The 27,822-nt window shown below is 42.1% G+C and overlaps 1 protein-coding gene and 1 long non-coding RNA gene across 2 annotated transcripts; both read right to left on the bottom strand.

Annotated features, from left to right (window-relative positions):
* Positions 1-299: 299 nt before the first annotated feature.
* Positions 300-27,822, bottom strand: LOC143809248 (uncharacterized). Its single transcript, XM_077292364.1, has 7 exons — positions 27,721-27,822; positions 27,386-27,633; positions 26,160-26,284; positions 24,054-24,139; positions 11,491-11,652; positions 6,037-6,196; positions 300-1,083 (listed from the first exon to the last, which is right to left on the bottom strand). The coding sequence occupies exons 2-7, from the start codon at positions 27,395-27,397 to the stop codon at positions 537-539; spliced, it is 1,092 nt and encodes a 363-aa protein (XP_077148479.1). The 5' UTR covers positions 27,398-27,633; positions 27,721-27,822; the 3' UTR covers positions 300-536.
* LOC143809247 (uncharacterized) lies at positions 15,645-18,870 on the bottom strand. The gene is made up of 8 exons (XR_013222171.1): positions 18,712-18,870; positions 18,274-18,637; positions 17,836-18,199; positions 17,398-17,761; positions 16,960-17,323; positions 16,522-16,885; positions 16,083-16,447; positions 15,645-16,008 (listed from the first exon to the last, which is right to left on the bottom strand). It is a non-coding gene; the product is annotated as an uncharacterized LOC143809247 (long non-coding RNA).

Genomic DNA, 27,822 nt, shown 5'->3' with positions numbered 1-27,822 from the left:
CTTTCGGATGCAGTCTGATTTTTTTCACGGACCCATAGACTTGCAAAGCCAATTTTGACGCAACACTTGGATCAAATTTGGGCATGTCTCCACAATTTTGCGCAGACCATTTGGTCCTCAAAAAATCAAGGAAATGTGAATGGCCCCATTCATTATATTAGGAATATTATAGTATAAGGTTTTGCAGTTGCCATCTTACACATTGCCAGATTGCTGCCACGCATGGGTCATTTTATTTTAGAAAGCTTCAAGAAACTTTATTGCTATGGGATAAATAATTATTTGCAAGAGTTTATATGTGAAACAATGTTTTTCCTGGTCATGACGACATTTAGGGTTTACATCAAACTTCCACTGACTTCCATTGCAGAGAAGGTGGGACACATCTTATGATGAGCTATTGGATTGCAAATGGCCCTAATATTGTTCTTGCACGGGGGTTGTCTTCTGCCTGTGTCCATCAGTGGTGGGATGCCATCGAGAAGGCCACTGGATCTGAATTGTAAATGCTACTATACACATTGGACTGAATGATATTAAATATATGTCTTTCTTTTTTCGAAATCCAGTATATCGGACTGACTTTTACACCTTGTACCTTGCTCTTCATTTATTTCATGCTCCTTTTTACGTCGAAGAAAGAATTCGATCTTGTCCAGTCCTCTTCGTTGACTTAACAAGTACAATCCTCTAGGTTTATCATCACTTAACTTCAAGGTGCTGACATTAAGTCCATACTCGGAGCTTTCGGTTGTCTTGCCTGGGTGATAGGATCCCAATCTGTAGCCTATATTACTTACTGGCCTCGGAATTGGATTCCCTATGTTTGAGTCTTCCAGTAAAAACCTATTTCTGCTGTTGTCTATTAGACACCTCCTTGTGGGCAATGGATTTAGTCCTTTGTGGTCTCCAGAAAACTGGATGGAGAGATTAGCTGTTGCCAGAGCCTCTTTGCATGGAACGCGTGGCCATTTATCGGTCATTCGTTTAGAAGAATTTGGAATCAGTGGCTTTACAGGGTCAACTTTTAAAGCATTTCTTGAAATTCTTGAGTCTTTATTTTTGGGGGCTTCATTCTTGTTCCTTTAAAATATTATAAAATAGATTAGGAAAGGAAAAGTCCTGCATGATCTCTATCAACAAACTTTGGATTAATGAATAGGACAAGCAGAAATAAGAAACCTAATATATCTTAGCACAGAAATATCCTCTCTCCACTTTTTCACCTTCGCCCCCGCCTCTTGAACCCTTCATTCACTTTGAAAAACATCTAAATCCATGTTTGTCAAAGCAGCTCCTAGCCCACTGAGGTGTCAGATTACAGCTGCCTATATAGGTCTATGGAGAGGGAAGGTGCAGAGAGAAGCACAGACACAGACAGATCATGCTGCTTTTTAGTAAGTGTTTTATCTCACCCCAGAGCTGGATTCACAGCTACACTGCTAAATACTGTAGTATTGTGTCCTCTATGCTGCTGCTTTAGCTTTGGAACATGTGCTACGTAGAGACAGGAGAACTGTAATGTCTCATGCTTTTGTGTGCAGTTACGAGTCTCTACCCGCTAGCTCAGAGATAACTGACCATTGCACATAAAATGTGTGAAAACTACATATAATTGCCAAAAATATTGATATTCCTTATGTACATACGTGAAAGCTCATTCTAAATAATCACCAGAAATGTCCGGTACACTAATTCTTCAAAAAAAGATAAATATGTACCAGCATAATCCAAAACTTAGGTACACCAAGATCGTACTGTATAGAGATACAGAGAAGCTTTAAAAATATCTGTAAACTTATTTTCTGAGTCTTTTGTAGAATAACTGGGTGAACATTCCTTCCCCATTTTTTTTCTGCATCATTTAGGATACACTAGATCAGGGATGGGCAATTAATTTTCCTGAGGGATCAAATGAGTGACTGTGACAGTTGTGGAGGTCGAACCAATAGGCTGAAATTAATTCTACTACATATTAATATTAACATATTAATATAAATTGTATAACTTAATATTGAGCAGAATTAAGTATGCTGACATTCGTTATATACCCTTTGCACCCACACAGACCCCTGTATATACAGCATGAGCCTCCACACAGCACCACCTATAATCAACATAAGCTTCCTATGTACAGTATGAGCCCCCACATAGCCACACTATATACAATATGAGCCCTCACATAGCCTCCTATATACAGTATTAGCCCCCACATAGCCTCCTGTATACAATATGAGCCCCCACATAGCCACACTATATACAGTATGAGCTATCGCATAACCTCTTATATACAGTATAAGCCCTCACATAACCCCTTATATACAGTATGAGCTCCCATATAGTCTCCTATATACAGTATGGTTCCCACATAGCACCTATATATAGTATGAGCCCCCACAAGGCCTCCTATATACAGTTTGAGCCCCCACACAGCACCATATATACAGTATGAGCCCTCACAAAGCCCCCTATACACAGTATGACCACTCCACATAGCCTATACATAGTATGCGCCCCACATAGCCTCCTATATACAGTATGAGCCCTTACATAACCCCTTATATACAGTATGAGCTCCCACATAGTCTCCTAAGTACAGTATGAGCCCCCACATAGCTCCCCATATACAGTATGAACCCCCATATAGCCCCTATATATAGTTTGATCCCCCACATAGCCTCATATACAGTATTAGCCCCCTCATAGCTTCCTATATACAGTATGAGCCCCCACATAGCCCCCTATATAGTATGAGCCCCCACATAGCTTCCTATATACAGCATGAGCCCTTACATAACCCCTTATACAGTGGGGCAAAAAAGTATTTAGTCAGTCAGCAATAGTGCAAGTTCCACCACTTAAAAAGATGAGAGGCGTCTGTAATTTACATCATAGGTAGACCTCAACTATGTGAGACAAACTGAGACAAAAAAAATCCAGAAAATCACATTGTCTGTTTTTTTAGCATTTTATTTGCATATTATGGTGGAAAATAAGTATTTGGTCAGAAACAAAATTTCATCTCAATACTTTGTAATATATCCTTTGTTGGCAATGACAGAGGTCAAACGTTTTCTGTAAGTCTTCACAAGGTTGCCACACACTGTTGTTGGTATGTTGGCCCATTCCTCCATGCAGATCTCCTCTAGAGCAGTGATGTTTTTGGCTTTTCGCTTGGCAACACGGACTTTCAACTCCCTCCAAAGGTTTTCTATAGGGTTGAGATCTGGAGACTGGCTAGGCCACTCCAGGACCTTGAAATGCTTCTTACGAAGCCACTCCTTCGTTGCCCTGGCGGTGTGCTTTGGATCATTGTCATGTTGAAAGACCCAGCCACGTTTCATCTTCAATGCCCTTGCTGATGGAAGGAGGTTTGCACTCAAAATCTCACGATACATGGCCCCATTCATTCTTTCATGTACCCGGATCAGTCGTCCTGGCCCCTTTGCAGAGAAACAGCCCCAATGCATGATGTTTCCACCACCATGCTTTACAGTAGGTATGGTGTTTGATGGATGCAACTCAGTATTCTTTTTCCTCCAAACACGACAAGTTGTGTTTCTACCAAACAGTTCCAGTTTGGTTTCATCAGACCATAGGACATTCTCCCAAAACTCCTCTGGATCATCCAAATGCTCTCTAGCAAACTTCAGACGGGCCCGGACATGTACTGGCTTAAGCAGTGGGACACGTCTGGCACTGCAGGATCTGAGTCCATGGTGGCGTAGTGTGTTACTTATGGTAGGCCTTGTTACATTGGTCCCAGCTCTCTGCAATTCATTCACTAGGTCCCCCCGCGTGGTTCTGGGATTTTTGCTCACCGTTCTTGTGATCATTCTGACCCCACGGGGTGGGATTTTGCGTGGAGCCCCAGATCGAGGGAGATTATCAGTGGTCTTGAATGTCTTCCATTTTCTAATTATTGCTCCCACTGTTGATTTCTTCACTCCAAGCTGGTTGGCTATTGCAGATTCAGTCTTCCCAGCCTGGTGCAGGGCTACAATTTTGTTTCTGGTGTCCTTTGACAGCTCTTTGGTCTTCACCATAGTGGAGTTTGGAGTCAGACTGTTTGAGGGTGTGCACAGGTGTCTTTTTATACTGATAACAAGTTTAAACAGGTGCCATTACTACAGGTAATGAGTGGAGGAAAGAGGAGACTCTTAAAGAAGAAGTTACAGGTCTGTGAGAGCCAGAAATCTTGATTGTTTGTTTCTGACCAAATACTTATTTTCCACCATAATATGCAAATAAAATGATAAAAAAACAGACAATGTGATTTTCTGGATTTTTGTTTCTCAGTTTGTCTCCCATAGTTGAGGTCTACCTATGATGTAAATTACAGACGCCTCTCATCTTTTTAAGTGGTGGAACTTGCACTATTGCTGACTGACTAAATACTTTTTTGCCCCACTGTACATAGTATGAGCCCCCACATAGCTCCCTATATACAGTATGAGCCTCCACATAGCCCCTATACATAGTATGATCCCCTGCATAGTCTCATGCATACAGTATGAGCCCCCCATAGCTTCCTATATACAGTATGAGCCTCCACATAGCCTCTATATATAGTATGATCCCCTGCATAGTCTCATGCATACAGTATGAGCCCCCACATAGCTCCCTATATACAGTATGAGCCTCCACATAGCCCCTATACATAGTATGATCCCCTGCATAGTCTCCTGCATACAGTATGAGCCCCCACATAGCTCCCTATATACAGTATGAGCCTCCACATAGCCCCTATACATAGTATGATCCCCTGCATAGTCTCATGCATACAGTATGAGCCCCCCATAGCCTCCTATATACAGTATGAGCCTCCACATAGCCTCTATATATAGTATGAGCCCCCACATAGCCTCCTATATACAGTATGAGCCCCCACATAGCTCCCTATATACAGTATGAGCCCCTACATAGCCCCAATCTATAGTATGAGCCCCAACATATCCTAATTTATACAGGCACATATCCCATACACAGATGAAAAAAACAACAACACATACTCACCTCACTCCCATTCCCCACCACTTTAGTCTGGTCTTCCATGCGCTGACTCTTCACAGCTGACGCAATGTAGTGACAACATTGTGTCTGCTGTCTCAGTTGCACATTCTGATTGGTGGAAGAAGGAGCCAGCGACTCCGTCCTCCACCAATGTCTTCACCACCATCTGTGCCCTGAGGATGCAGATCGCAGTGATATCAGGATATGGGTGGCAGTGACAGCAATGGACACGCATCTAGCGAGAGAATAGTGCGGCTCATGGGTCAGTGTTTTCAGCCATCTCGGTCTGCGGGCCAGACTGAAACAGCCGGAGGGCCGGATGTGACCCGGCCAGATTTGCACTAGAGAATACTTTAATTTTTAGAACAACTTATTTGGAGTTAGTATTTCCAAAGAAACAGAACGAATGACGGCTTATTCCACCATCAAAAAATCTTCAGCACCCTTTTCCTCATGTACAAACCAGGCAAATATTTATTCCATCAAAATTCTGGAAATGACTAGAGCTGTTCTCCATAAATAGAAGAGTATGGATATAGAAACGTAGACACAATAGACGGAAACATGCCAAGTAATACTTACAAAGCCCTGATTCTACATACTTGGACACATACTAGATTCATACACAGCTAAACCAAATAAAGTAACACATATTTACTCTCTAAGTCAATGAGAGGATCCATTACTAAGAATTTACTTAGTGCATTATATGATCTAATCAATGAAGTTTGGATAATGGCAAAATATAGAATAATAAAAAGATATAATGAATTTTCGGGTTCAAGCAAATAATTATCCTTCTTTGTACAGTAAAATATTGTACAATTGCGCCAAGTTAATTTTCGTACTCATTTTTAGCATCGAGATCTCTGTTTACTGTAATTCCATAATTGCTCTATTGCAGATACAAATCTAACTGCATTTAATTGAGAGTATAAAAGTTATTCTAATATCAGTAGAAATGGACATTTGGAGGGAAAACTGTAGGCAGCACAGAATGATACCGTAGACTCAGCAACGTACCCGGTTGTGTCTGCTTCCTCTTCTTCATAAGATGCAGTTGGGATGTAGAGATGTAACGTGCTGGACCCAAATTTTTGCACAGGGTTTAATGGCTGTAAATTGACAAGGGACGGAGCTTGAGTTGCAACCTTGCTGTTGTGTACTGTTATCTCGGGCTTACCTGTGAAGAAATGTGATAGCTATTGGTAGTAGTCTTAATGGAGTGGTGCTGTGCATGCGCCAACCCCAGTGCTGGTCTTTCTCTGTCAGTCCAATACACAATGAATAAAGTGGAGGTCGATCATCCACACCTCCCTTTCATTCAAGACGGGACTTTAAACATTCAGATCGCCGTTCTCAGCATTATTGGGCGTCCCAACGATTGGACCCCATAGCCTTTGGATAGGGAATATTTTTTAATCCTGGGGATACCAATTTAACTTGTTCCCAAGTTGTTTTTCAGTTTTTGCCTTTCCAGATTTCAGTTTTTCTCTTACATGGTTTTATGTGATCTCGTTTTACGCAGGAATAATTGTATTCTTTTTTTGTTGTTTTTTTACATATTATTTTGAGGGGGGATTTCTTTTCTTTCTTTACATTTTTTTTCTCATGTTTGATTAAATACATGTTTTAACATCATTTTTCCTCCCAGAAGTAAAAAAAAGATTTCCGCAGGACATACTGGTTTTTTTTCCAAATATTGTACATTTTCTCACTGTAACTGAGCCATGCATAGGAGCCCCAGTTACAAGGAAAACCAGCCCTAAACATTGATACAAGTCACTGGCAGAGCTAATGTGGGTCTGCTAGAATTGAGGTGGTCTGGTGAGCTGGGCAGACACCCGTTGATCATTTGATTGCCAGGTCACCAGTAGTGCTGTTATATTAATTCCCTGCATAGTGCTCATTGAATGCTATTGTATGCTCCTGCTGCGTTGCAGGAGCCGATGATTTAATCTGCGCTATTACAAATGTATTAAGTGGGATTAAAGAGAATCAATTGCCTTTCATTTATGTCACTTGGTCATTATTAAGTTATGTACCAAACTAAGTCACATCCTTATGGGGTTAAAGGGAATCAGTTATCAGGGTTTTGCTAAGTAATCTGAGAGCAGCATGCTGTAGGTACAGAAACCCTGATTCCAGTAATTATTATTATTATTTATATAGCATCATTAATTCCATGGTGCTGTACATGAGACGGGGTTACATACAGAGTTATAGATATTGTTTACAGTACACAAATTTATGATGACAGACTCGTACAGAGGGGAGAGGACCCTGTCCTTTCGGACTTACATTCTACGGGATAATGGGGAAGAGACAGAAGGTCGGGGTGCAGCAGCTCCGGAGGTGGTGAGGCGGGAGCTCGGGTGGTGGTGAGGCGGCACAATGGTTATTGCAGGCTGTAAGCTTTCCTGAAGAGATAGGTTTTCAGGTTCCGTCTGAAGGATCCGAGGGTGGTGGATAATCGGAATTGTCGAGGCGTGGAATTCCAGAGGATGGGGGATATTCGGGAGAAATCTTGGAGGCAGTGTGTAGGAGAGTAGGAGGTCTTGGGAGGATTGGCGATTACGTGAGGGAAGATATTGGGAGATTAGTTCAGAGATATAGGGAGGGACAGGTTGTGGATGGCTTTGTAGGTCAGTGTTAGTAGTTTGAACTGGATTCGCTGGGGAATTGGGAGCCAGTGGAGGGATTTGCAGAGGGGAGAGGCAGGGGAGTAGCGAGGAGAGAGGTGGATTAGCCGAGCAGCAGAGTTGAGGACAGACTGGAGCGGTGCAAGAGAGTTAGCGGGGAGGCCACAGAGGAGGGTGTTGCAGTAATCGAGGCGGGAGATGATGAGGGCATGCACAAGAGTTTTTGTAGAGTGAGGGCTGAGGAAAGGACGGATTCTGGAAATATTTTTGAGTTGGAGGTGACAGGAGATGGCAAGAGTTTGGACGTGCGGTTTGAAGGACAGGGCAGAATCGAGAGTTACTCCGAGGCAGCAGATTTCAGGTGAGGGAGAGAGCGTGATGCTGTTTACCATAATAGATAAGTCGGGTAGGGGAGGTACGTGAGATGGAGGAAAGATGATGAGTTTGGTTTTGTCTACATTGAGTTTAAGAAATGAGAGGTGTAGAAGGAGGATATGGCTGACTGACACTCCAGGATTCTGGACAGCAGAGAGGTGACATCTGGGCCAGAGAGGTAGATCTGAGTGTCGTCCGCATACAAGTAGTACTGGAAGCCATGGGACTTTATGAGTTGTCCTAGTCCAAGGGTATAGATGGAAAAAAGCAGAATCCCCAGGACAGAGCCTTGAGGGATTCCAACAGAGAGAGGGCGGGATGAGGAGGTAATGTTGGAGTGGGAAACGCTAAATGTGTGGTCGGAGAGGTATGAGGCAATCCAGGACAGGGCAAGGTCTTTGATGCCAAGGGAAGAAAGAATCTGTAGCAGTAGGCAGTGGTCGACTGTGTCGAAGGCAGAGGACAGGTCGGGAAGGAGGAGGATGAAGAACTGTTTGTTAGCTTTGGCTGTGGGTAAGTCATTAGTAATTTTGGTCAGGGCAGTTTCGGTGGAGTGGTTGGGACGGAAGCTAGATTGGAGGTTTTCAAGGAGCGAGTTAGATGAGAGGTGGGAGGAAAGTTGAGCATGGACATGCTGCTCAAGGAGTCTGGAAGCAAATGGGAGCAGTGATATGGGGCAATAGCTGGGCATAGCAGTTGGGTCAAGGTTAGCTTTTGAGGATGGGTGTGATGGTGGCATGTTTGAAGGCAGAGGGGAAAGTACCAGAATATAGCGATAGGTTAAAGAGATGGGTTAGGGATGGAAGGAGCATGTTAGTGAGGTTGGGGAGCAGGTGGGGTGGGATGGGGTCGAGTGCACAGGTGGTGAGGTGTGATTTGGAAAGGAGGTGAGTGAGCTATCCTTCAGTGATGTTGCAGGGGGAGATTATTAGGGAAGGGCAGAAGTCTGGTATATGGAGTGGTTCGGGTGGTGGAACGATAAAGGTTTGCCTTGTTTGGTCGAACTTATTTTTGAAGTAGGCGGCAAAGTCCTTGGCAGAAATGAGGGGAGTTGGAAGTGGCAGTGGTAGGTGGAGGAGAGAGTTGAATGTGCTGAACAGTTGTTTTGGGTTGTAGGATAATGAAGATACAAGTTTTGTGAAATAGGTCTGTTTAGCAGAGGTGAGGGCTAATTTGAAAGCTAGTGTAGCTTGTTTGAAGGCTGTGAAGTCGTCTGGCAGGTGTGTTTTCTTCCAAAGCCACTCCGTGACCCTGGATGCTTGTCGAAGTTTTTTGGTGAGATTGTTATGCCAGGGTTGCCTATTGATTCGTCGCACTTTGCCATGCATGAGAGTGGCGACTGAATCTATGGTTGATGTGAGGGTAGCATTATAGCAAGCGGTGGCGCTGTCCATGTTGTGAAGTGAAGATATGGAGGACAGAAGTAGAAGAGAGTCTGAGAGTCTGTGAATGTCTAGGTGTGCAAGGTTTCTGCAAGAATGTGCTAGTGGCTGGACATGGGGGGTGGGTGAGGAGGACAAGGATGAGAAGGTGAGTAGATGGTGGTCAGATAGGGGAAAGGGAGAGGTTGTGAGATTAGATAGGGAACAGAGGCGGGTGAAGATGAGGTCTAGTGTATGTCCATCTGTGTGGGTGGCTGTGGAGTACCACTGAGTAAGTCCAAAGGATGAGGTAAGGGACAGGAGTTTGGAGGCTGCTGGCTGGCAGGTGCCAGTAGGGATAGTAAAGTCACCCATGATGATGGTGGGGATGTCAGCAGAGAGAAAGTGAAGAAGCCAGGTGGCGAATTGGTCCATTAAGGCAGTGGCTGAGCCCGGTGGTCGGTATATGACAGCCATTTAGAGATTAGAGGGAGAGTAGATGCAGACAGAGTGAACCTCTAAAGAAGGGAGGATAAGGGAGGGTGGGGGTTAGATAGAACTGAAGTTTTTGGAAAGAAGGAAACCCACTCCTCCACCATGTCTGTTGCCAGAGTGAGGAGTGTAGGTAAATTGGAGGCCACTGTAACTCAGTGCAGCAGGGGTGGCCATGTCATCGCGCATCAGCCAGGTCCCAGTGAGGGCCAGGAAGAAAAGGTTGCAAGAAGTAAAGAGATTGTGGATCACATGGAGCTTGTTGCAGATGGAGCGGGCATTCCAAAGTGCTCCAGAGTGAGGAAGCAGGGGGGTGGGGGTTAGTGGCATAGATTTTAGGTGTGAGGAATTGCGATAGTTTCTCTTAGGCTGCCGTCACACTAGCAGTATTTGGTCAGTATTTTACATCAGTATTTGTAGCCAAAACCAGGAGTGGAGCAAATAGAGGAAAAGTATAATAGAGACATATGCACCACTTCTGCATTTATCACCCACTCCTGGTTTTGGCTTACAAATGCTGATGTAAAATACTGACCAAATACTGCTATGTGTGATGTCAGCCTTAGTGTGAGAAGTTAGTGAGATGTATGATGCGGGGGGGGGGGGGGGGGGGTAGGATTGGGGAATATGTCACCAGCAGTGAGAAGAATCAGAAAAGGGAAAGCAGGTGGGTGAAGGAGAGTGATCGTCTGAGGTTAAGGAGCAGGTCTGCAGATGAAGCGAGGCAGGGAGGTAAGAGAGAGGGGGAGATAGTTATTTGGTTCAAGGGTGCAGGGGTTTGGGGATAGCGACGGAGTGTGAGGATTAGTGGAGCAAAGATGGTGAGGGCGAATGTGAGCATGGTTATAGAGCAGGGTAAGAAAAGAAAAGGTAAGTAAAATTAGAAGACAGTGATTAGTCTTACCTTCTGGCCGATTTCTGGACTATTTCTGGTATATTTCTGATGTTACACTTAAAAGATGTCACTTCAAATGATGTCACATCTGACCAAGGTCATATCTGACCTGCTCCAGATAACCAGTGATGTGTCAATTACCGAGCTGCTTGCAGAAGTTTTGATAGAATCCCTGTTTTCTCTGCTGCAGATCTAGCAGTGCTTAGAATTCTGAGCTCTGCATAACCCCGCCCACAGGTTTGATTGGCAGCTTTCTGTGTACACTGTGCATAGGCAGAATCAGTGGTGGGGACAGGGTTATACAGAGCAGAAGGTCTCCTTTTCAGTTGAAATCTACTTCTGATAAATCAGGGATTTTATTGAAACTACAGCATATGTAGCCTAGTAAGGGATACAACGCTGGAATCAGGGTCTCTGCTCGTACATCGTGCTGCTCTCAGATTAAATAACAAAAATCTGCTGACAAATTCCATATAATAATATCTTGATCTTGTAAGTCAGTTGCGTGATGATAGGAGAAAGTAACACACCATAAAAAAAAAAGAAAAAAGGCTGTAACTGGAAATTTGGATCTTCTGAAATCCCATAACAACATTTACTACTCCAATATTGTAAGGTAGATTGTGGCCAGAGATCATAGGATGATGATTAAACGTCTTTGTTTTAAGACATCCATTTATATGCAATAACATGGCAGAAAACCACAGCCCACCTGTTGTGAAATGCGGAACAGCTGCACTGTATGAAGGACAGAATTCTCCAATCTCATTTTTTCCTACATCAATCTTTTGGCGGATACTGAACTGAGATGCAGAAGGAACTCTCTCTTCATTCTTGGATTTCTCTTTCAGACTACAGGTAGCACCTTCTACTGCTAAAATGTAAGGCAGAAAAAGACAAGTGTCAGCAACAAAGACATTGCAGCAAGAATCTATTTATCTAAATAAACAATAGGACAATATTTTCTCCAACATATATCAGCTTGATTGTAATCTATATATATGAGAGGCATCGTGATTACTCGCTAATCCCGCCCCCTGCACAGTAGCTCCACCCCCACCACATTACCACACATAATCCCGCCCCCCCACATTACCACACATAATCCCACCCCCCACCACATGACCACACATAATCCCGCCCCCACCACATCACCACACATAATCCCGCCCCAAACCACATCACCACACATAATCCCGCCCCAACCCCATTACCACACACAATCCCGCCCCCCCACCACATTACCACACACAATCCTGCCCCCCACCACATTACCACACACAGTCCCACCCCACACCACATTACCACACACAATCCCGCCCCCCACCACATTACCACACACAGTCCCACCCCACACCACATTACCACACACAATCCCGCCCCCACCACATTACCACACACAGTCCCACCCCACACCACATTACCACACACAATCCCGCCCCCACCACATTACCACACATAATCCTGCCCCCCACCACATTACCACACATAATCCCACCCCCCACCACATTACCACACATAATCCCACCCCCCACCACATTACCACACACAATCCCGCCCCCACCACATGACCACACATAATCCCGCCCCCCCACCACATTACCACACATAATCCCGCCCCCCACCACATTACCACACATAATCCCACCCCCACCACATGACCACACATAATCCCGCCCCCGCCACATCACCACACATAATCCCGCCCCACACCACATTACCACACATAATCCCGCCCCAAACCACATCACCACACATAATCCCGCCCCAACCCCATTACCACACACAATCCCACCCCCCCACCACATTACCACACATAATCCCACCCCCCACCACATTACCTTACACAATCCCGCCCCTCCACCACATTACCACACATAATCCCGCCCCCCCACCATATGACCACACATAATCCGGCCCCCCCACATTACCACCCAAGGCTCTGTCCACACACATTACCACACGAGGCTCCGTCCCCCCACATTACCACATGAGGCTCCGTCCTCACACATTACCACACGAGGCTCTGTCCGCACACATTTTCATACGAGGCTCCGTCCTCACACATTACCACACGAGGCTCCGTCCCCACACATTACCACACGAGGCTCCGTACCCACACATTACCACATGAGGCTCCGTCCCTCCTTATTACCACACGAGGCTCCGTCCTCACATATTACCACACGAGGCTCCGTCCTCACACATTACCACATGCGGCTCCGTCCCCACACATTACCACATGCGGCTCCGTCCTCACATATTACCACATGAGGCTCCGTCCTCACACATTACTACATGAGGCTGCCTCCCCACTCATTACCACATGAGGCTCTGTCCCCAGACATTACCACACGAATCCAGTTTGCTTTTGATTTTACACTGTGAATAAAATGTATTAGTATTATTCTGATTTTTAATTATTATTATTGTTATTAACTTCATTTTAAGTTAATTTACCACCTGCATAAGCGCTATTGAATGTTGTCATTATTTACTTTAGTTTAATCACTAGCAGCGTTAATTAGATAGCAATGAGCATGCCGAGTGTTAGCTGGCTGGAAACAGCTAGTCTTTATATATGGTAACTTCAATGAAATAATATAGAATACTGTATGAACTAAATATATAGCAACAATAATAACACCATATTAGAGGCTACAATATATCTGTCATCACAACCGATTTTTGGTTTAATTATTCAAATGAATCTAAAATGAAAAATGAAGCAATAAAGAGTAGTAATATCTGTACAGTCCTGTGCAGCCCGATCCTTCTTTTATGGAGTATGATTGCATTACATGTTGACTTGCTGACGTCTATAGGTGCCATACCTTTAATGATATTCCCACTTTCCAGATGCACTGCATCCTGTACAGTTTCAGTTCTATATTCTCCAGACCTAGGGCAATCCGTGTATCTCAAGAAGGTCTACACTGAGACCAAAATATCATATACAGAGGGGAAAATAAGTATCTGATACTCTGCCGGTTTTGCAAGTTTTCCCACCTACAAAGAATGGAGAGAGCTGTAATTTGTATCCTACTGTGAGAGACAGAATCTAAAAAAAAACAACCCAGAAAATCACGTTGTATGATTTTTACATAATTAAATTACATTGTATTGCATGAAATAAGAATTTGATCTCCGAACAACCAGCAAGATTTCTGTCTCTCACTGACCTGTTAGTTTTTCTTTAAGAAGCCTCCTACTCTGCACTCATTACCTGGATTAATTGCACCTGTTTGAACACCTGTCCATACACTCATTCACACTGCAACCTTTCCACCACGGCCAAGACCAAAGAGCTGTCTAAGGGCACCAGGGACAAAATTGAAGATCAGCGCAAGGCTGCGATGGACTACAAAGGGGACATGATGACTGCACCTTATTGAAGAGAGGATGGATGAGGTCATGTATCGCAAGATTTTTGCCAACAACCTCCTTCCCACGGTAAGAGCAGTGAAGATGGGTCATGGCTGGGTCTTCAAGCATGACAATTACCCGAAACACACAGCCAGGGCAACTAAGAAGTTGCTCCTTAGTTAGGACTGCTCTATAAGGGTATACCTTGGCGATTTGGTGGAGCAGCTTAGTATACATTTTTTTGCAAAAAAACGTATCAACTAAATACCCTGTTTTCTTTACATCTTTTGACTAGCACTTGCTTATTACTGTGATTTTTTTACAACAGAGTATTTTTGACCTCACTGTGCTTTTTTGTGTCTTCAAGTTTTCTAGTGGTGTGAACAGGTTCCTACAGACTTGTTCAGTGTGCAAGTAGCCCATGTGTTTCTGGTTCTAATTGTTCTCTTGTTTCTACAAGACTGGGGAGTCCACCACTCCTCTGTGGGTCATTTGCATTTAAGCTGTTCCATCCTGCATGTCCACATGTATATTTTTTTCTCTCTGAACCCTGCTTATACAGGTACTATACAGATAATCAGGTTTTAAACATATCAGATAGGGATTGCATACATTAGTTAGGACTGCTCTATAAGGGTATACCTTGGCGATTTGGTGGAGCAGCTTAGTATACATTTTTTTGCAAAAAAACGTATCAACTAAATACCCTGTTTTCTTTACATCTTTTGACTAGCACTTGCTTATTACTGTGATTTTTTTACAACAGAGTATTTTTGACCTCACTGTGCTTTTTTGTGTCTTCAAGTTTTCTGGTGGTGTGAACAGGTTCCTACAGACTTGTTCAGTGTGCAAGTAGCCCATGTGTTTCTGGTTCTAATTGTTCTCTTGTTTCTACAAGACTGGGGAGTCCACCACTCCTCTGTGGGTCATTTGCATTTAAGCTGTTCCATCCTGCATGTCCACATGTATATTTTTTTCTCTCTGAACCCTGCTTATACAGGTACTATACAGATAATCAGGTTTTAAATATATCAGATAGGGATTGCATACATTAGTTAGGACTGCTCTATAAGGGTATACCTTGGCGATTTGGTGGAGCAGCTTAGTATACATTTTTTTGCAAAAAAACGTATCAACTAAATACCCTGTTTTCTTTACATCTTTTGACTAGCACTTGCTTATTACTGTGATTTTTTTACAACAGAGTATTTTTGACCTCACTGTGCTTTTTTGTGTCTTCAAGTTTTCTGGTGGTGTGAACAGGTTCCTACAGACTTGTTCAGTGTGCAAGTAGCCCATGTGTTTCTGGTTCTAATTGTTCTCTTGTTTCTACAAGACTGGGGAGTCCACCACTCCTCTGTGGGTCATTTGCATTTAAGCTGTTCCATCCTGCATGTCCACATGTATATTTTTTTCTCTCTGAACCCTGCTTATACAGGTACTATACAGATAATCAGGTTTTAAATATATCAGATAGGGATTGCATACATTAGTTAGGACTGCTCTATAAGGGTATACCTTGGCGATTTGGTGGAGCAGCTTAGTATACATTTTTTTGCAAAAAAACGTATCAACTAAATACCCTGTTTTCTTTACATCTTTTGACTAGCACTTGCTTATTACTGTGATTTTTTTACAACAGAGTATTTTTGACCTCACTGTGCTTTTTTGTGTCTTCAAGTTTTCTGGTGGTGTGAACAGGTTCCTACAGACTTGTTCAGTGTGCAAGTAGCCCATGTGTTTCTGGTTCTAATTGTTCTCTTGTTTCTACAAGACTGGGGAGTCCACCACTCCTCTGTGGGTCATTTGCATTTAAGCTGTTCCATCCTGCATGTCCACATGTATATTTTTTTCTCTCTGAACCCTGCTTATACAGGTAGTATACAGATAATCAGGTTTTAAATATATCAGATAGGGATTGCATACATTAGTTAGGACTGCTCTATAAGGGTATACCTTGGCGATTTGGTGGAGCAGCTTAGTATACATTTTTTTGCAAAAAAACGTATCAACTAAATACCCTGTTTTCTTTACATCTTTTGACTAGCACTTGCTTATTACTGTGATTTTTTTTACAACAGAGTATTTTTGACCTCACTGTGCTTTTTTGTGTCTTCAAGTTTTCTGGTGGTGTGAACAGGTTCCTACAGACTTGTTCAGTGTGCAAGTAGCCCATGTGTTTCTGGTTCTAATTGTTCTCTTGTTTCTACAAGACTGGGGAGTCCACCACTCCTCTGTGGGTCATTTGCATTTAAGCTGTTCCATCCTGCATGTCCACATGTATATTTTTTTCTCTCTGAACCCTGCTTATACAGGTACTATACAGATAATCAGGTTTTAAATATATCAGATAGGGATTGCATACATTAGTTAGGACTGCTCTATAAGGGTATACCTTGGCGATTTGGTGGAGCAGCTTAGTATACATTTTTTTGCAAAAAAACGTATCAACTAAATACCCTGTTTTCTTTACATCTTTTGACTAGCACTTGCTTATTACTGTGATTTTTTTACAACAGAGTATTTTTGACCTCACTGTGCTTTTTTGTGTCTTCAAGTTTTCTGGTGGTGTGAACAGGTTCCTACAGACTTGTTCAGTGTGCAAGTAGCCCATGTGTTTCTGGTTCTAATTGTTCTCTTGTTTCTACAAGACTGGGGAGTCCACCACTCCTCTGTGGGTCATTTGCATTTAAGCTGTTCCATCCTGCATGTCCACATGTATATTTTTTTCTCTCTGAACCCTGCTTATACAGGTACTATACAGATAATCAGGTTTTAAACATATCAGATAGGGATTGCATACATTAGTTAGGACTGCTCTATAAGGGTATACCTTGGCGATTTGGTGGAGCAGCTTAGTATACATTTTTTTGCAAAAAAACGTATCAACTAAATACCCTGTTTTCTTTACATCTTTTGACTAGCACTTGCTTATTACTGTGATTTTTTTACAACAGAGTATTTTTGACCTCACTGTGCTTTTTTGTGTCTTCAAGTTTTCTGGTGGTGTGAACAGGTTCCTACAGACTTGTTCAGTGTGCAAGTAGCCCATGTGTTTCTGGTTCTAATTGTTCTCTTGTTTCTACAAGACTGGGGAGTCCACCACTCCTCTGTGGGTCATTTGCATTTAAGCTGTTCCATCCTGCATGTCCACATGTATATTTTTTTCTCTCTGAACCCTGCTTATACAGGTAGTATACAGATAATCAGGTTTTAAATATATCAGATAGGGATTGCATACATTAGTTAGGACTGCTCTATAAGGGTATACCTTGGCGATTTGGTGGAGCAGCTTAGTATACATTTTTTTGCAAAAAAACGTATCAACTAAATACCCTGTTTTCTTTACATCTTTTGACTAGCACTTGCTTATTACTGTGATTTTTTTACAACAGAGTATTTTTGACCTCACTGTGCTTTTTTGTGTCTTCAAGTTTTCTGGTGGTGTGAACAGGTTCCTACAGACTTGTTCAGTGTGCAAGTAGCCCATGTGTTTCTGGTTCTAATTGTTCTCTTGTTTCTACAAGACTGGGGAGTCCACCACTCCTCTGTGGGTCATTTGCATTTAAGCTGTTCCATCCTGCATGTCCACATGTATATTTTTTTCTCTCTGAACCCTGCTTATACAGGTAGTATACAGATAATCAGGTTTTAAATATATCAGATAGGGATTGCATACATTAGTTAGGACTGCTCTATAAGGGTATACCTTGGCGATTTGGTGGAGCAGCTTAGTATACATTTTTTTGCAAAAAAACGTATCAACTAAATACCCTGTTTTCTTTACATCTTTTGACTAGCACTTGCTTATTACTGTGATTTTTTTACAACAGAGTATTTTTGACCTCACTGTGCTTTTTTGTGTCTTCAAGTTTTCTGGTGGTGTGAACAGGTTCCTACAGACTTGTTCAGTGTGCAAGTAGCCCATGTGTTTCTGGTTCTAATTGTTCTCTTGTTTCTACAAGACTGGGGAGTCCACCACTCCTCTGTGGGTCATTTGCATTTAAGCTGTTCCATCCTGCATGTCCACATGTATATTTTTTTCTCTCTGAACCCTGCTTATACAGGTACTATACAGATAATCAGGTTTTAAATATATCAGATAGGGATTGCATACATTAGTTAGGACTGCTCTATAAGGGTATACCTTGGCGATTTGGTGGAGCAGCTTAGTATACATTTTTTTGCAAAAAAACGTATCAACTAAATACCCTGTTTTCTTTACATCTTTTGACTAGCACTTGCTTATTACTGTGATTTTTTTACAACAGAGTATTTTTGACCTCACTGTGCTTTTTTGTGTCTTCAAGTTTTCTGGTGGTGTGAACAGGTTCCTACAGACTTGTTCAGTGTGCAAGTAGCCCATGTGTTTCTGGTTCTAATTGTTCTCTTGTTTCTACAAGACTGGGGAGTCCACCACTCCTCTGTGGGTCATTTGCATTTAAGCTGTTCCATCCTGCATGTCCACATGTATATTTTTTTCTCTCTGAACCCTGCTTATACAGGTACTATACAGATAATCAGGTTTTAAATATATCAGATAGGGATTGCATACATTAGTTAGGACTGCTCTATAAGGGTATACCTTGGCGATTTGGTGGAGCAGCTTAGTATACATTTTTTTGCAAAAAAACGTATCAACTAAATACCCTGTTTTCTTTACATCTTTTGACTAGCACTTGCTTATTACTGTGATTTTTTTACAACAGAGTATTTTTGACCTCACTGTGCTTTTTTGTGTCTTGAAGCATCTCAAGGTCCTGGAGTGGCCTAGCCAGTCTTCAGACCTGAACCCAATAGAAAATCTTTGGAGGGAGCTGAAACTCAATGTTGCTCCGTGAGAGCTCTGAAACCTGAAAGATCTGGAGAAGATCTGTATGGAGGAGTGGGCCAAAATCCCTGTTGCAGTTTTTGCAAACCTGGTCAAGAACTACAGGAAATGTCTGACCTCTGTAATTACAAACAAAGGTTTCTATACCAAATATTAAGTTCTGTTTTTCTATTGTATCAAATACTTATTTCATGTAATAAAATGCAAAATAATTATGTAAAAATCATACAATGTGATTTTCTGATTTTTATTCTTAAATTCTGTCTCACACAGGTGAAGTGTACCTACGATAAAAATTACAGAGCTCTCCATTCTTTGTAGGTGGGAAAACTTGCAAAATCGGCAGTGTGTCAAATACTTATTTTCCCCACTGCATGTTCACTGTGGATTGCAAATAAATTAACTTTTTCTACATCAATTGAGTTAAGTCATTCATAGATATTGTTTGGCTAAAACATCAAAACATTTTTGCAAGGATTTTAGACGTACATAAAATCACTCCGGAAGGAGGAGGAGGAGGGGGAACTGGAGTACAGTTGAATAAAAATGTAGAAAATTTTAATAAAGATGCAATTCACAGAAACAGTTGGAAGCCCCTAATTCCAACCACAATGGTGAACTCAAAGAAAAAAACAGGAGAACACATAAGATAAACTTAAAAAGGCATTAATAAAAAAAAAAAAGATTGTCTCGAAGTTTTGTTGCTCTAATTTAGATGCATTGGAGCAAAAAAAAAAGGTGAACATAGCCTTTAAAGTGGTTGTCTTATCAGGGACACTGTAAATGTGCCCCTGCTCCCAACATCGCCCCTGGAAGGTGCAGGTGAATTGCAGTGTTATGTGGTGGCTATACAAATACTATATTGAGATGGCTCAAATCTGCCAGAACAGGAGCCACTAATAATGAGGGGTTACCCTAATGGGAGACTCTCCGCTATAATAATATGGCATATCGACAGGGACTGTCTTCATGAGACAACCGCTGTAAAGGCATTGTGCATGGCTGTATTATGGCTCTGTACATTGTGGGGGTTCACACTCATTGGTAGCCGCTGGATCCACACAGGCACGAATTTTAGTGTCAAACAGGTTAAAGTTTATTTCCTGGCATAAACTTTCAAAAATAACATAAACAACTTTTCTTCAGCCAAAACATTTGCAAAAACACAATATTTTCTCAGGGTAGGCACTATGAAGTAGCACTGTTCCATCCATAGAGCATTGTAGGCAAAGCTTATCTACAGGAACAGTCTGTCCACCATTAATGGTGTTTTCCTCTCCAACACTACAGACCACACCTGGGCCAACCCAGCTGCCTTACATAGGACCTGCAAGCCATAAACTGGAATATACAGGAGCAACCTTGCCCACCCAAGCTCTTTTGGCCACTCCTAAATCCAGGACTGAAAATTCTGTCCATTAAAATTCCTCTTAATAACTCATTGTTACCGGAGAACTCTTTTCCGTGACATACATCACAGATGCTAGGCATCTCAGTGACACATATCTTCCATCCAGGACTTTACTTCGCGCTTCCCTATAACAGCCTCTGGGTTTATGGTCCTTCACTGTTATTTTGTAAGCCTATGGAGATATATGGATGCTTTTTTGTATTGTTAATTATTGCATGCTCCATCAGATACAGATCTCACTAAGCAGTGCTAGATGGAAGCACCATACAGTGGCACACAGAGGAGCTCTGCGATCCAACGCAGAGCTGTCATGACTCATTTTTGGAGTCCTGACATTTCTGGTTCCGCTTAAATTTAAACATGGTTTTTCCTTTTAGGCCAGCAAGGGTTAATGTCAGTTTCCTTGCCGGCAGCTGTTGTGTTGCTGGTCAGCTCATGTAGGTGGTGATCACTCCCACCATCCTTTAAATAGTCACATGATTAATCAGCTGACTGTTGGTAATAGAGTTTTTCTATGAAGACCAGTCAAGGAGTGTGGAGCTCCCTGGTGCCAGTGGTTTATCTGCTATGTTGGTGGAGTTTGGCTTCCTGAGTCAGTGTCTTCTGTTGTGTGGAACTTGGCAGCAGTGGCAGGAGCTAAGTTTCTTGTTCCCCTTTTCTTGTCTCTCTAGTGATTGTCACTACCCCCTGTGTTTATACCATCTCCAGTGGTGAGGCTAGCAGCGTGTTATGATCCGGTGACCTTGGAGCCGCTTGAGAGACTTTCTCAGGAGTAGGTGGTATCTGTACTGACCGCAAAACCTAAACTGACACCGCAACTAGAAGTAGCCGTGGGATGTACCTAACACGTCCTAGACACCTCGACACAGCCGGAGGACTAAATACCCCTATAGATGGAAATGGGAATTCTATCTTGCCTCAGAGCAGAACCCCAAAGGATAGGCAGCCCCCCACAAATATTGACTGTGAGTATAAGAGGAAAGACACACGCAGGCAGAAAAACAGAATTTAGCAAAAGAGGCACTTCTAGCTAAATAGAAAAGGATAGGACAGAATTCTAAGCGGTCAGTATTAAAATCCTAAAAATATCCACAGCAGAAAATACAAATATTCTACATCTAACTAAAGACATAGCAAGTATATCTGCATCTCCTGAGAATCCAGCATGACTGAAAAATCCAAACAAAGTCTAAGCTGGACAAAAACACAATGAATTGCACTGAATTGCAAAGCACACTGCATGTGTGCACAGAGACAAAAAAAACCAGACACTTATCTTAGCTGAATTGGCAGCAGAGCATGAGGAACCAGAGAGATAAGTAATCCCTCCAAGAACAATGGACAACTGGCCAGGAGTAATGGATCCTGCACACCTAAATACCTAGTAGAGCTGCAATCAGCAGAAACACCTGCCCTGGATTACAACCGCAAGACAACTGCACTACCACTAACAACCACCGGAGGGAGCCCAAGAGCAGAATTCACAACAGCAGCCTTGCCGGCCAGTGCACTAGCCAGGGTAGAGTGAGGTGATAGCTAGGGATCAGGCATGTGACAGCTGTGGAGGGAAGGACCCGCATAGGGCATTAGGGGAGCTCAGGGGTAGGCTCAGGCTGTGTTAGGAGGTGCCGCATCTCTTGTTCCCTACTGTTAGAGCCTTCCTCTCATTTCTCCCATCCCGTTGTTGTTGTTTGTTGTGTCACCCACTGGACCTATTTATGTAACACGTGACAAGAGCCACATGCAAAGGACTGTATATGTAATGCTCATTTTGGGCATATACTACTAAAAAGCAGTGATACTGCTCACTAATGGTTAAATCTATACTAAAAAACTGTCAGTAAAGTGAGGGAGGTTCTCACTTTGTAATAAGAGATAGAAGAATAAAAAGATTAAAAATGTAAGTGTCCTGTGAGCCTTCTGGGGTGGGTGCTTTCCTGACTGCGGGAGATTTGCCACTCAAACGTTTTAAAGGATAACCACAATTACTTTTAGAGGGAAGTAAATGTTTTTTTGTTGGATAAAAATGCTTGGTCTCTGTTTCTGGGCTCCTATCCCAAATCTGAACATAAGAGAAAGATGTTTCCATCAGACACTGTGAGAAAATGTTAGCGGCTCAAACAGAAGGTTTAAGAAAGGGAACATTAAATTAATCTCTTGGTTACCCAAGAGGACTGTGGTGCATGGAGAAAACATACAGAAATGTAATAGATCATGACAGTAGTCGGTGATTGGATGCTCGGGGATGTTTGCTGGGTATTCATCTGTCTTTAATAGTTCCATTCATGACTGTCTTAGTGGTAAGCCACAGGGTCCATTTACTAGAGCAGCAGCTAATGTACTAAACCATTAGTTAGAATAGCACAACTGACATAAGGATTAGGTAATAAGCCCTATATAAAAAATAACATTACAGTAACATAAATTATAATATAGCTTAAAGCTTATTTACTCAGGTGCATTATACTTGAAAAAGGTGAGCTCATGACACTGAAGGTTTCAGTTCACCCACAAAGTTCTATTCAGAGGTCTTTTTTGGTGAAGATGCCAATTGAGCATGGGTGCGTCACATTGACCTGAACCTCTGTGTCTGCGCAACTTGTACCTAAGGCTACTTTCACACTTCCGTCTTTTTTGCTCCGTCGCAATCCGTCGTTATGGGCAAAAACGGATCCTGCAAACGTGCTTGCAGGATGCGTTTTTTGCCCATAGACTTGTATTAGCGACGGATCCGTCGTGTTTTGGCGGACGTGACGCACAAAAAAAGTTAAATGTAACTTTTTTTGTGCGACGTGTCCGCCATTTCCGACCGCGCATGCGTGGCCGGAACTCCGCCCCCTCCTCCCCGCTCATCACAATGGGCAGCGGATGCGTTGTAAAACTGCATCCGCTGCCCACGTTGTGCTACATTTAGCACAACGTCCGTCGGTTCGTCAGGCCGACGGTTTGCAACGGCCCCGTACCGACGGAAGTGTGAAAGTAGCCTAAAATGTAGAGGAGAAAATATGAGGCTCCTTTTTGTCTTGTTTGACGAGTGGCATGCAAAGAGTCCATCCATAAATCAAGATAAGCAATTAGATTTTTAAGCGCCCTCACATCGGGCGGCAAAAAGGAAATCATTCTCAAGATTCACTACAGTAAGTGCACAAGGCTCATGGTAGCCCAGCTCTGTAATAAAGGGTGGTCCAGCCCCTTGAAATGTTTTACTAAAGATGTAGACTAACAAATATATGCTTTACTATTTAGGTTTATGGCCCTGTACTGTTATTTTGCAGGCCTTTGGAAACATATGGATGTTTTTTTTCTTGTGAATTGTTGCATGCTTCATCACATGCAGATCTGAATAAGCAGTGCGAGGTGGAAGAACCATATTGTGGCACACAGGAGCTCCATGTACTGCCATCCAACACAGAGCCACATGGATGAGACTGTATATGTAATGCTCATTTCATAATCCCATAGGTCCTGGGCTATCAGTTCCCTGGTGCTTGCCGGTCTCTGTATCCTACTTTCAAGTAATCATTTTTCAACACATATTTGTTAAAACTATTTTGCCAGTGACTAACATAGATACAGAGTCCAGAGGAGGCTCTGGAAAATGGCGGCACTAGAGGGGTGGCGGAACAGTAAGTTGGAGCTATTCCTGGAATATGTAGTATCCATCTACCTGCAAAGTCCACGTTTTTTTCACTTTTGAAGACATCTGTTGGCCTCCTTAAGTTGATGGCTGAACATTTTTGTAGTTGAACATCCCTTCAAGAAATTAAAATGTATGAGATGCAAAGTTCGTAGATTGCACTAAAGGGTGGCAAATACATAAATTTGACACACGCAAACCTGAAACAAATCTAAAAAATTCCGTACACATTAGAATATTTAGTCTGGATCCCAAAGGACTAGTATAAGATTTCCAGAAATCTAAAGTTGGCCATAAACACAAAATTAAAGTCGCTCGTCATAGTTCGATGAGTTGGGTGGGACCAGCTGACCATCTAATGTGTACAGGTTCCTCCCAAACATCTATTCTATGGTAGATGTCCACCACCAGAATGCTCTTTTTCTTGTTAATTTGGCTTTCGTTCATTTTCTGTTGTTCAGTCTTAGATGACTTCCCTGTCTTTCAGAAACTAAAACCTACATATTGCATGTAGATGAAGATTTCTTCCCTTTAGGCCAGGATCACATATACGCGAGATACGGCCGAGTCTCGCAGGTGAAAACCCAGCTTTGGCGCCGGCACTCCGGAGCGGAGATGCACGCTCCGCTCTGGAGTGCCGGTGCCAGAGCTGGGTTTTCACCTGCGAGACTCGGCCGTATCTCTCGTATGTGTGATCCCGGCCTCATAAAGACATACAATCATATTGCAAAAACTATGCAACATTAATTGACAAAAGCAATAAGCTTGTTCAATTGAATATCAAAGGGGTTGTCCACTACTTGGACAACCCCTTCTCAATTGCTATATTACTCTGTATAAATTAGAAGAAACAGCTTATCCTCACCTCCGGTGACAGTGCCGTTCCAGCAATGTCGGTACCCCCCACCCAGCACTCAAATGAAAGAAAACAGCCTTTTCCTGGCACAAACGAATAACAACAAAAATAGTACTTTCACTGGGTAAGAAAAGATATATAGTACAGTCTCACCCCAGCAGGAATACCGGCAAGGTACTCGCAAGGGTGAGGACCCTTGACGCGGGTTGCGAGCTTCCATATTTTGGCCAAAATATTGACCAATACCTCATATATATTATATATATTTTATATTATATATATTTTTGCATATTATTTATATTCGGGGTGCAGCCAGGCCCATTAAAGTTGGCCTTGTAAACTGGGGTGTCTGTTCTCATGAGGTGCACATATATACTGCTGGGCAGCCCACCTAACCTAATAGTATGGGTGTCACTAATATGCTGTAGGTCAGACACTGTGCTCTAACAGTGTGTGACCAGCGCCCTACACAGCCTTTTTTTTGTGCGCAATTTTAATACTAAGCAATCAATCACCCCCTCCATGAACTGGTAGGTTGTGAGTAGTTGTCTCATCGGAATTTTTCACCAGTGTTGCCGCCATCTTTATTACATGGGTTTACTGCATCACGATAATATCAATTAGGCATGAATGGGTTGTTTTCTGGCATGTCTCCCTTGACACAAGAGGTTATTTTGGCATTATTATCTTAAAGGGAATTTTTTGGTAATTTATTGGTGAGATTTTCATGTGTATCTAATAATAAAAACTTGCAATGTTTTAAAATGATTCTCTTTGTAAGTGGTTATCTTTGTATGTGCTGGCAGTGAATTGCCTTTAGTTCATACTAATTGATTTGATTCAGTGTGTTTATGATACCACAGTACTTGGACTTTGTTTTTGTGATGTTTGCATCATGATAATGCATAGTTCTGAGACCTGGTCGGGTAAATACTGCTGCCCTTTTTTTTTGCCGCGTTAATGAACAATTACATGTTAGAGACACATGAGCCACTTCAGCTGTCTTTTGTAGGACCTGCAAAGCCCAGACTGGAGATATGGGAGCGACCATTCCCACTTAACTCTTCTGGTCACTCCTAAATCCCGGACCCAAAATCCTGTATCAATTAAAACCTACAGTTGATGGAGCCTTCAATTCTGGGACTTACATCATCGAGGCAAGACGCCTCGGTGACACATATGCGCCATCCAAGTCTTTCCTACAGAGGTCATAAATTCTTGATAATAAAGCTCAAAATCATTGGTAACACAATGAAGAAGAAGATGTTCACATTTGATACCTTATTTTCTCTTTAATGGGGCTTAAGTGAGTAGGGTTGCGAGTCGATCCATTATTGTCTGACCTGCCAATCCAGAATATTTTTCCTTTCCTTAGGTTGCATCTGGGATACTCGTTACACAACTTCTATTTGTTTTATAAAGACAAATACAATGTAAATTATATGTTAGCATACATTTCTCAACTTAGTCTATATGTAACAAGATATTATAGTATGTAGTCTGTCTAGCGGAAACTTTTTGGGATGGTCCTGGGAAAATCAGGACAAAAGAAAGTCATATTGTTGATAAATGGAAATTATCTTTTACATTGTAGCTGATTCATTGAAACTTGATAAAAAAAATAGCTGTCAACATCTGTAAAGCATTTCCAGGCCGCAGGGCTTCATCAAGATTCGTGGAAGCCCTGGACAAATATTGTATAGGGGAAAGTCTTTTGTTTTTTTTTTTAAAGAAAGGGTTGACAGTCAAAAACAAGCTTCAGGCCATAAAATCTTAAAAACATATAGACAAAAACAGCCCTGGATAGAAGATTTAACATTTTTGTCATCAATTTCTTACAAGAAATTCATCTTCTAGATCGGATTGGAGCACAGTTGCAGGTTCCTTATTGATTTGCATTTTGCCCTGTTACTTGAACCCTTTGCCCCTGCAGCCTATTTTCATTTTTAAATTTGTCTTTTTTCCTCCCTTTCTTCCAAGACCCATTACTTTTTATTTTCCCATCAATATAACTATAGAAGGTTTTTTTTTTTTGCAGGAAAATTTCTACTTTGTAAAATAAAAAGTACATTTTAACATACAATGTACTGTGAAAAACAAGGCAAAAATTCCAAGTGGGATGAAATGTTTAGAAAAATGCAATTCACCATTTTTTTTATGTTTTTTTTTTTTTACCGAGTTCATTATATGGTAAAAATGACTTTGAAACATGATTCTTCATGCCAGTATGATTACGGAGTTATCAATCTTTCATAGGTCTTTTTAAGTTAAAAGGTGAAAAAAAAAATCAGAAATAATGTTGTGTGCACATACCCTAAGGGTATGTTTATATACTGAGTCATTTGCTGAGTTTTTGGAGTGAAAACTTTCCAAAATCCTCTTCAAAAACATAGAATTTCTGCTCAAAATCTTTGCAAAATGACTCAGTGTGAACACATCCCAACCTTGATCAAGAAACTTCACTAAATACTTCTTCACTAAAGTTTTCTTTATAAAAGTAGCTTACCTGCTCCTGCATGACATCTGCTACTAAGACCTCCTTACCGAGATAAGAAATATCAGATGAATGTGGTTTCCAGCCTCAGGTATGTATGAACCTTCGCTTTCTGCATAGCTTTGCTCTCTGTGTCTGGAGAGTTGGGTTCTGTGTTACGCTTGTTGTCACAGAGACAAGCCTGTTGGGCCTGCGCCCCATAGGTACTGTACGGCGGAAACCTGGTGGGAATTATCGCAAAGACTAAACAAAGATGAAAGCTATCGAAAGAAAAACAAATACAGAACTCAGTCCAACAAAGCAAGTCAATATTTTCTGGCATGTATTTAGTCCGCATGCAGCTCTACCTGAATAATGTGGAAGACAAGCTTATAAATTATACTGTTCCTTCAGTGGAGAGTCTATAGGGGATGTAGAGTATGACAACATCTTTTTCAGGTGGATTCGCC

The sequence above is a fragment of the Ranitomeya variabilis genome, chromosome 2, assembly GCF_051348905.1.
Source record: "Ranitomeya variabilis isolate aRanVar5 chromosome 2, aRanVar5.hap1, whole genome shotgun sequence".
Classification (NCBI taxonomy): domain Eukaryota; kingdom Metazoa; phylum Chordata; class Amphibia; order Anura; family Dendrobatidae; genus Ranitomeya; species Ranitomeya variabilis.
The sequence above is the reverse complement of the archived record's forward strand: the minus strand, read 5'-3'. Positions and strand labels throughout refer to the sequence as shown.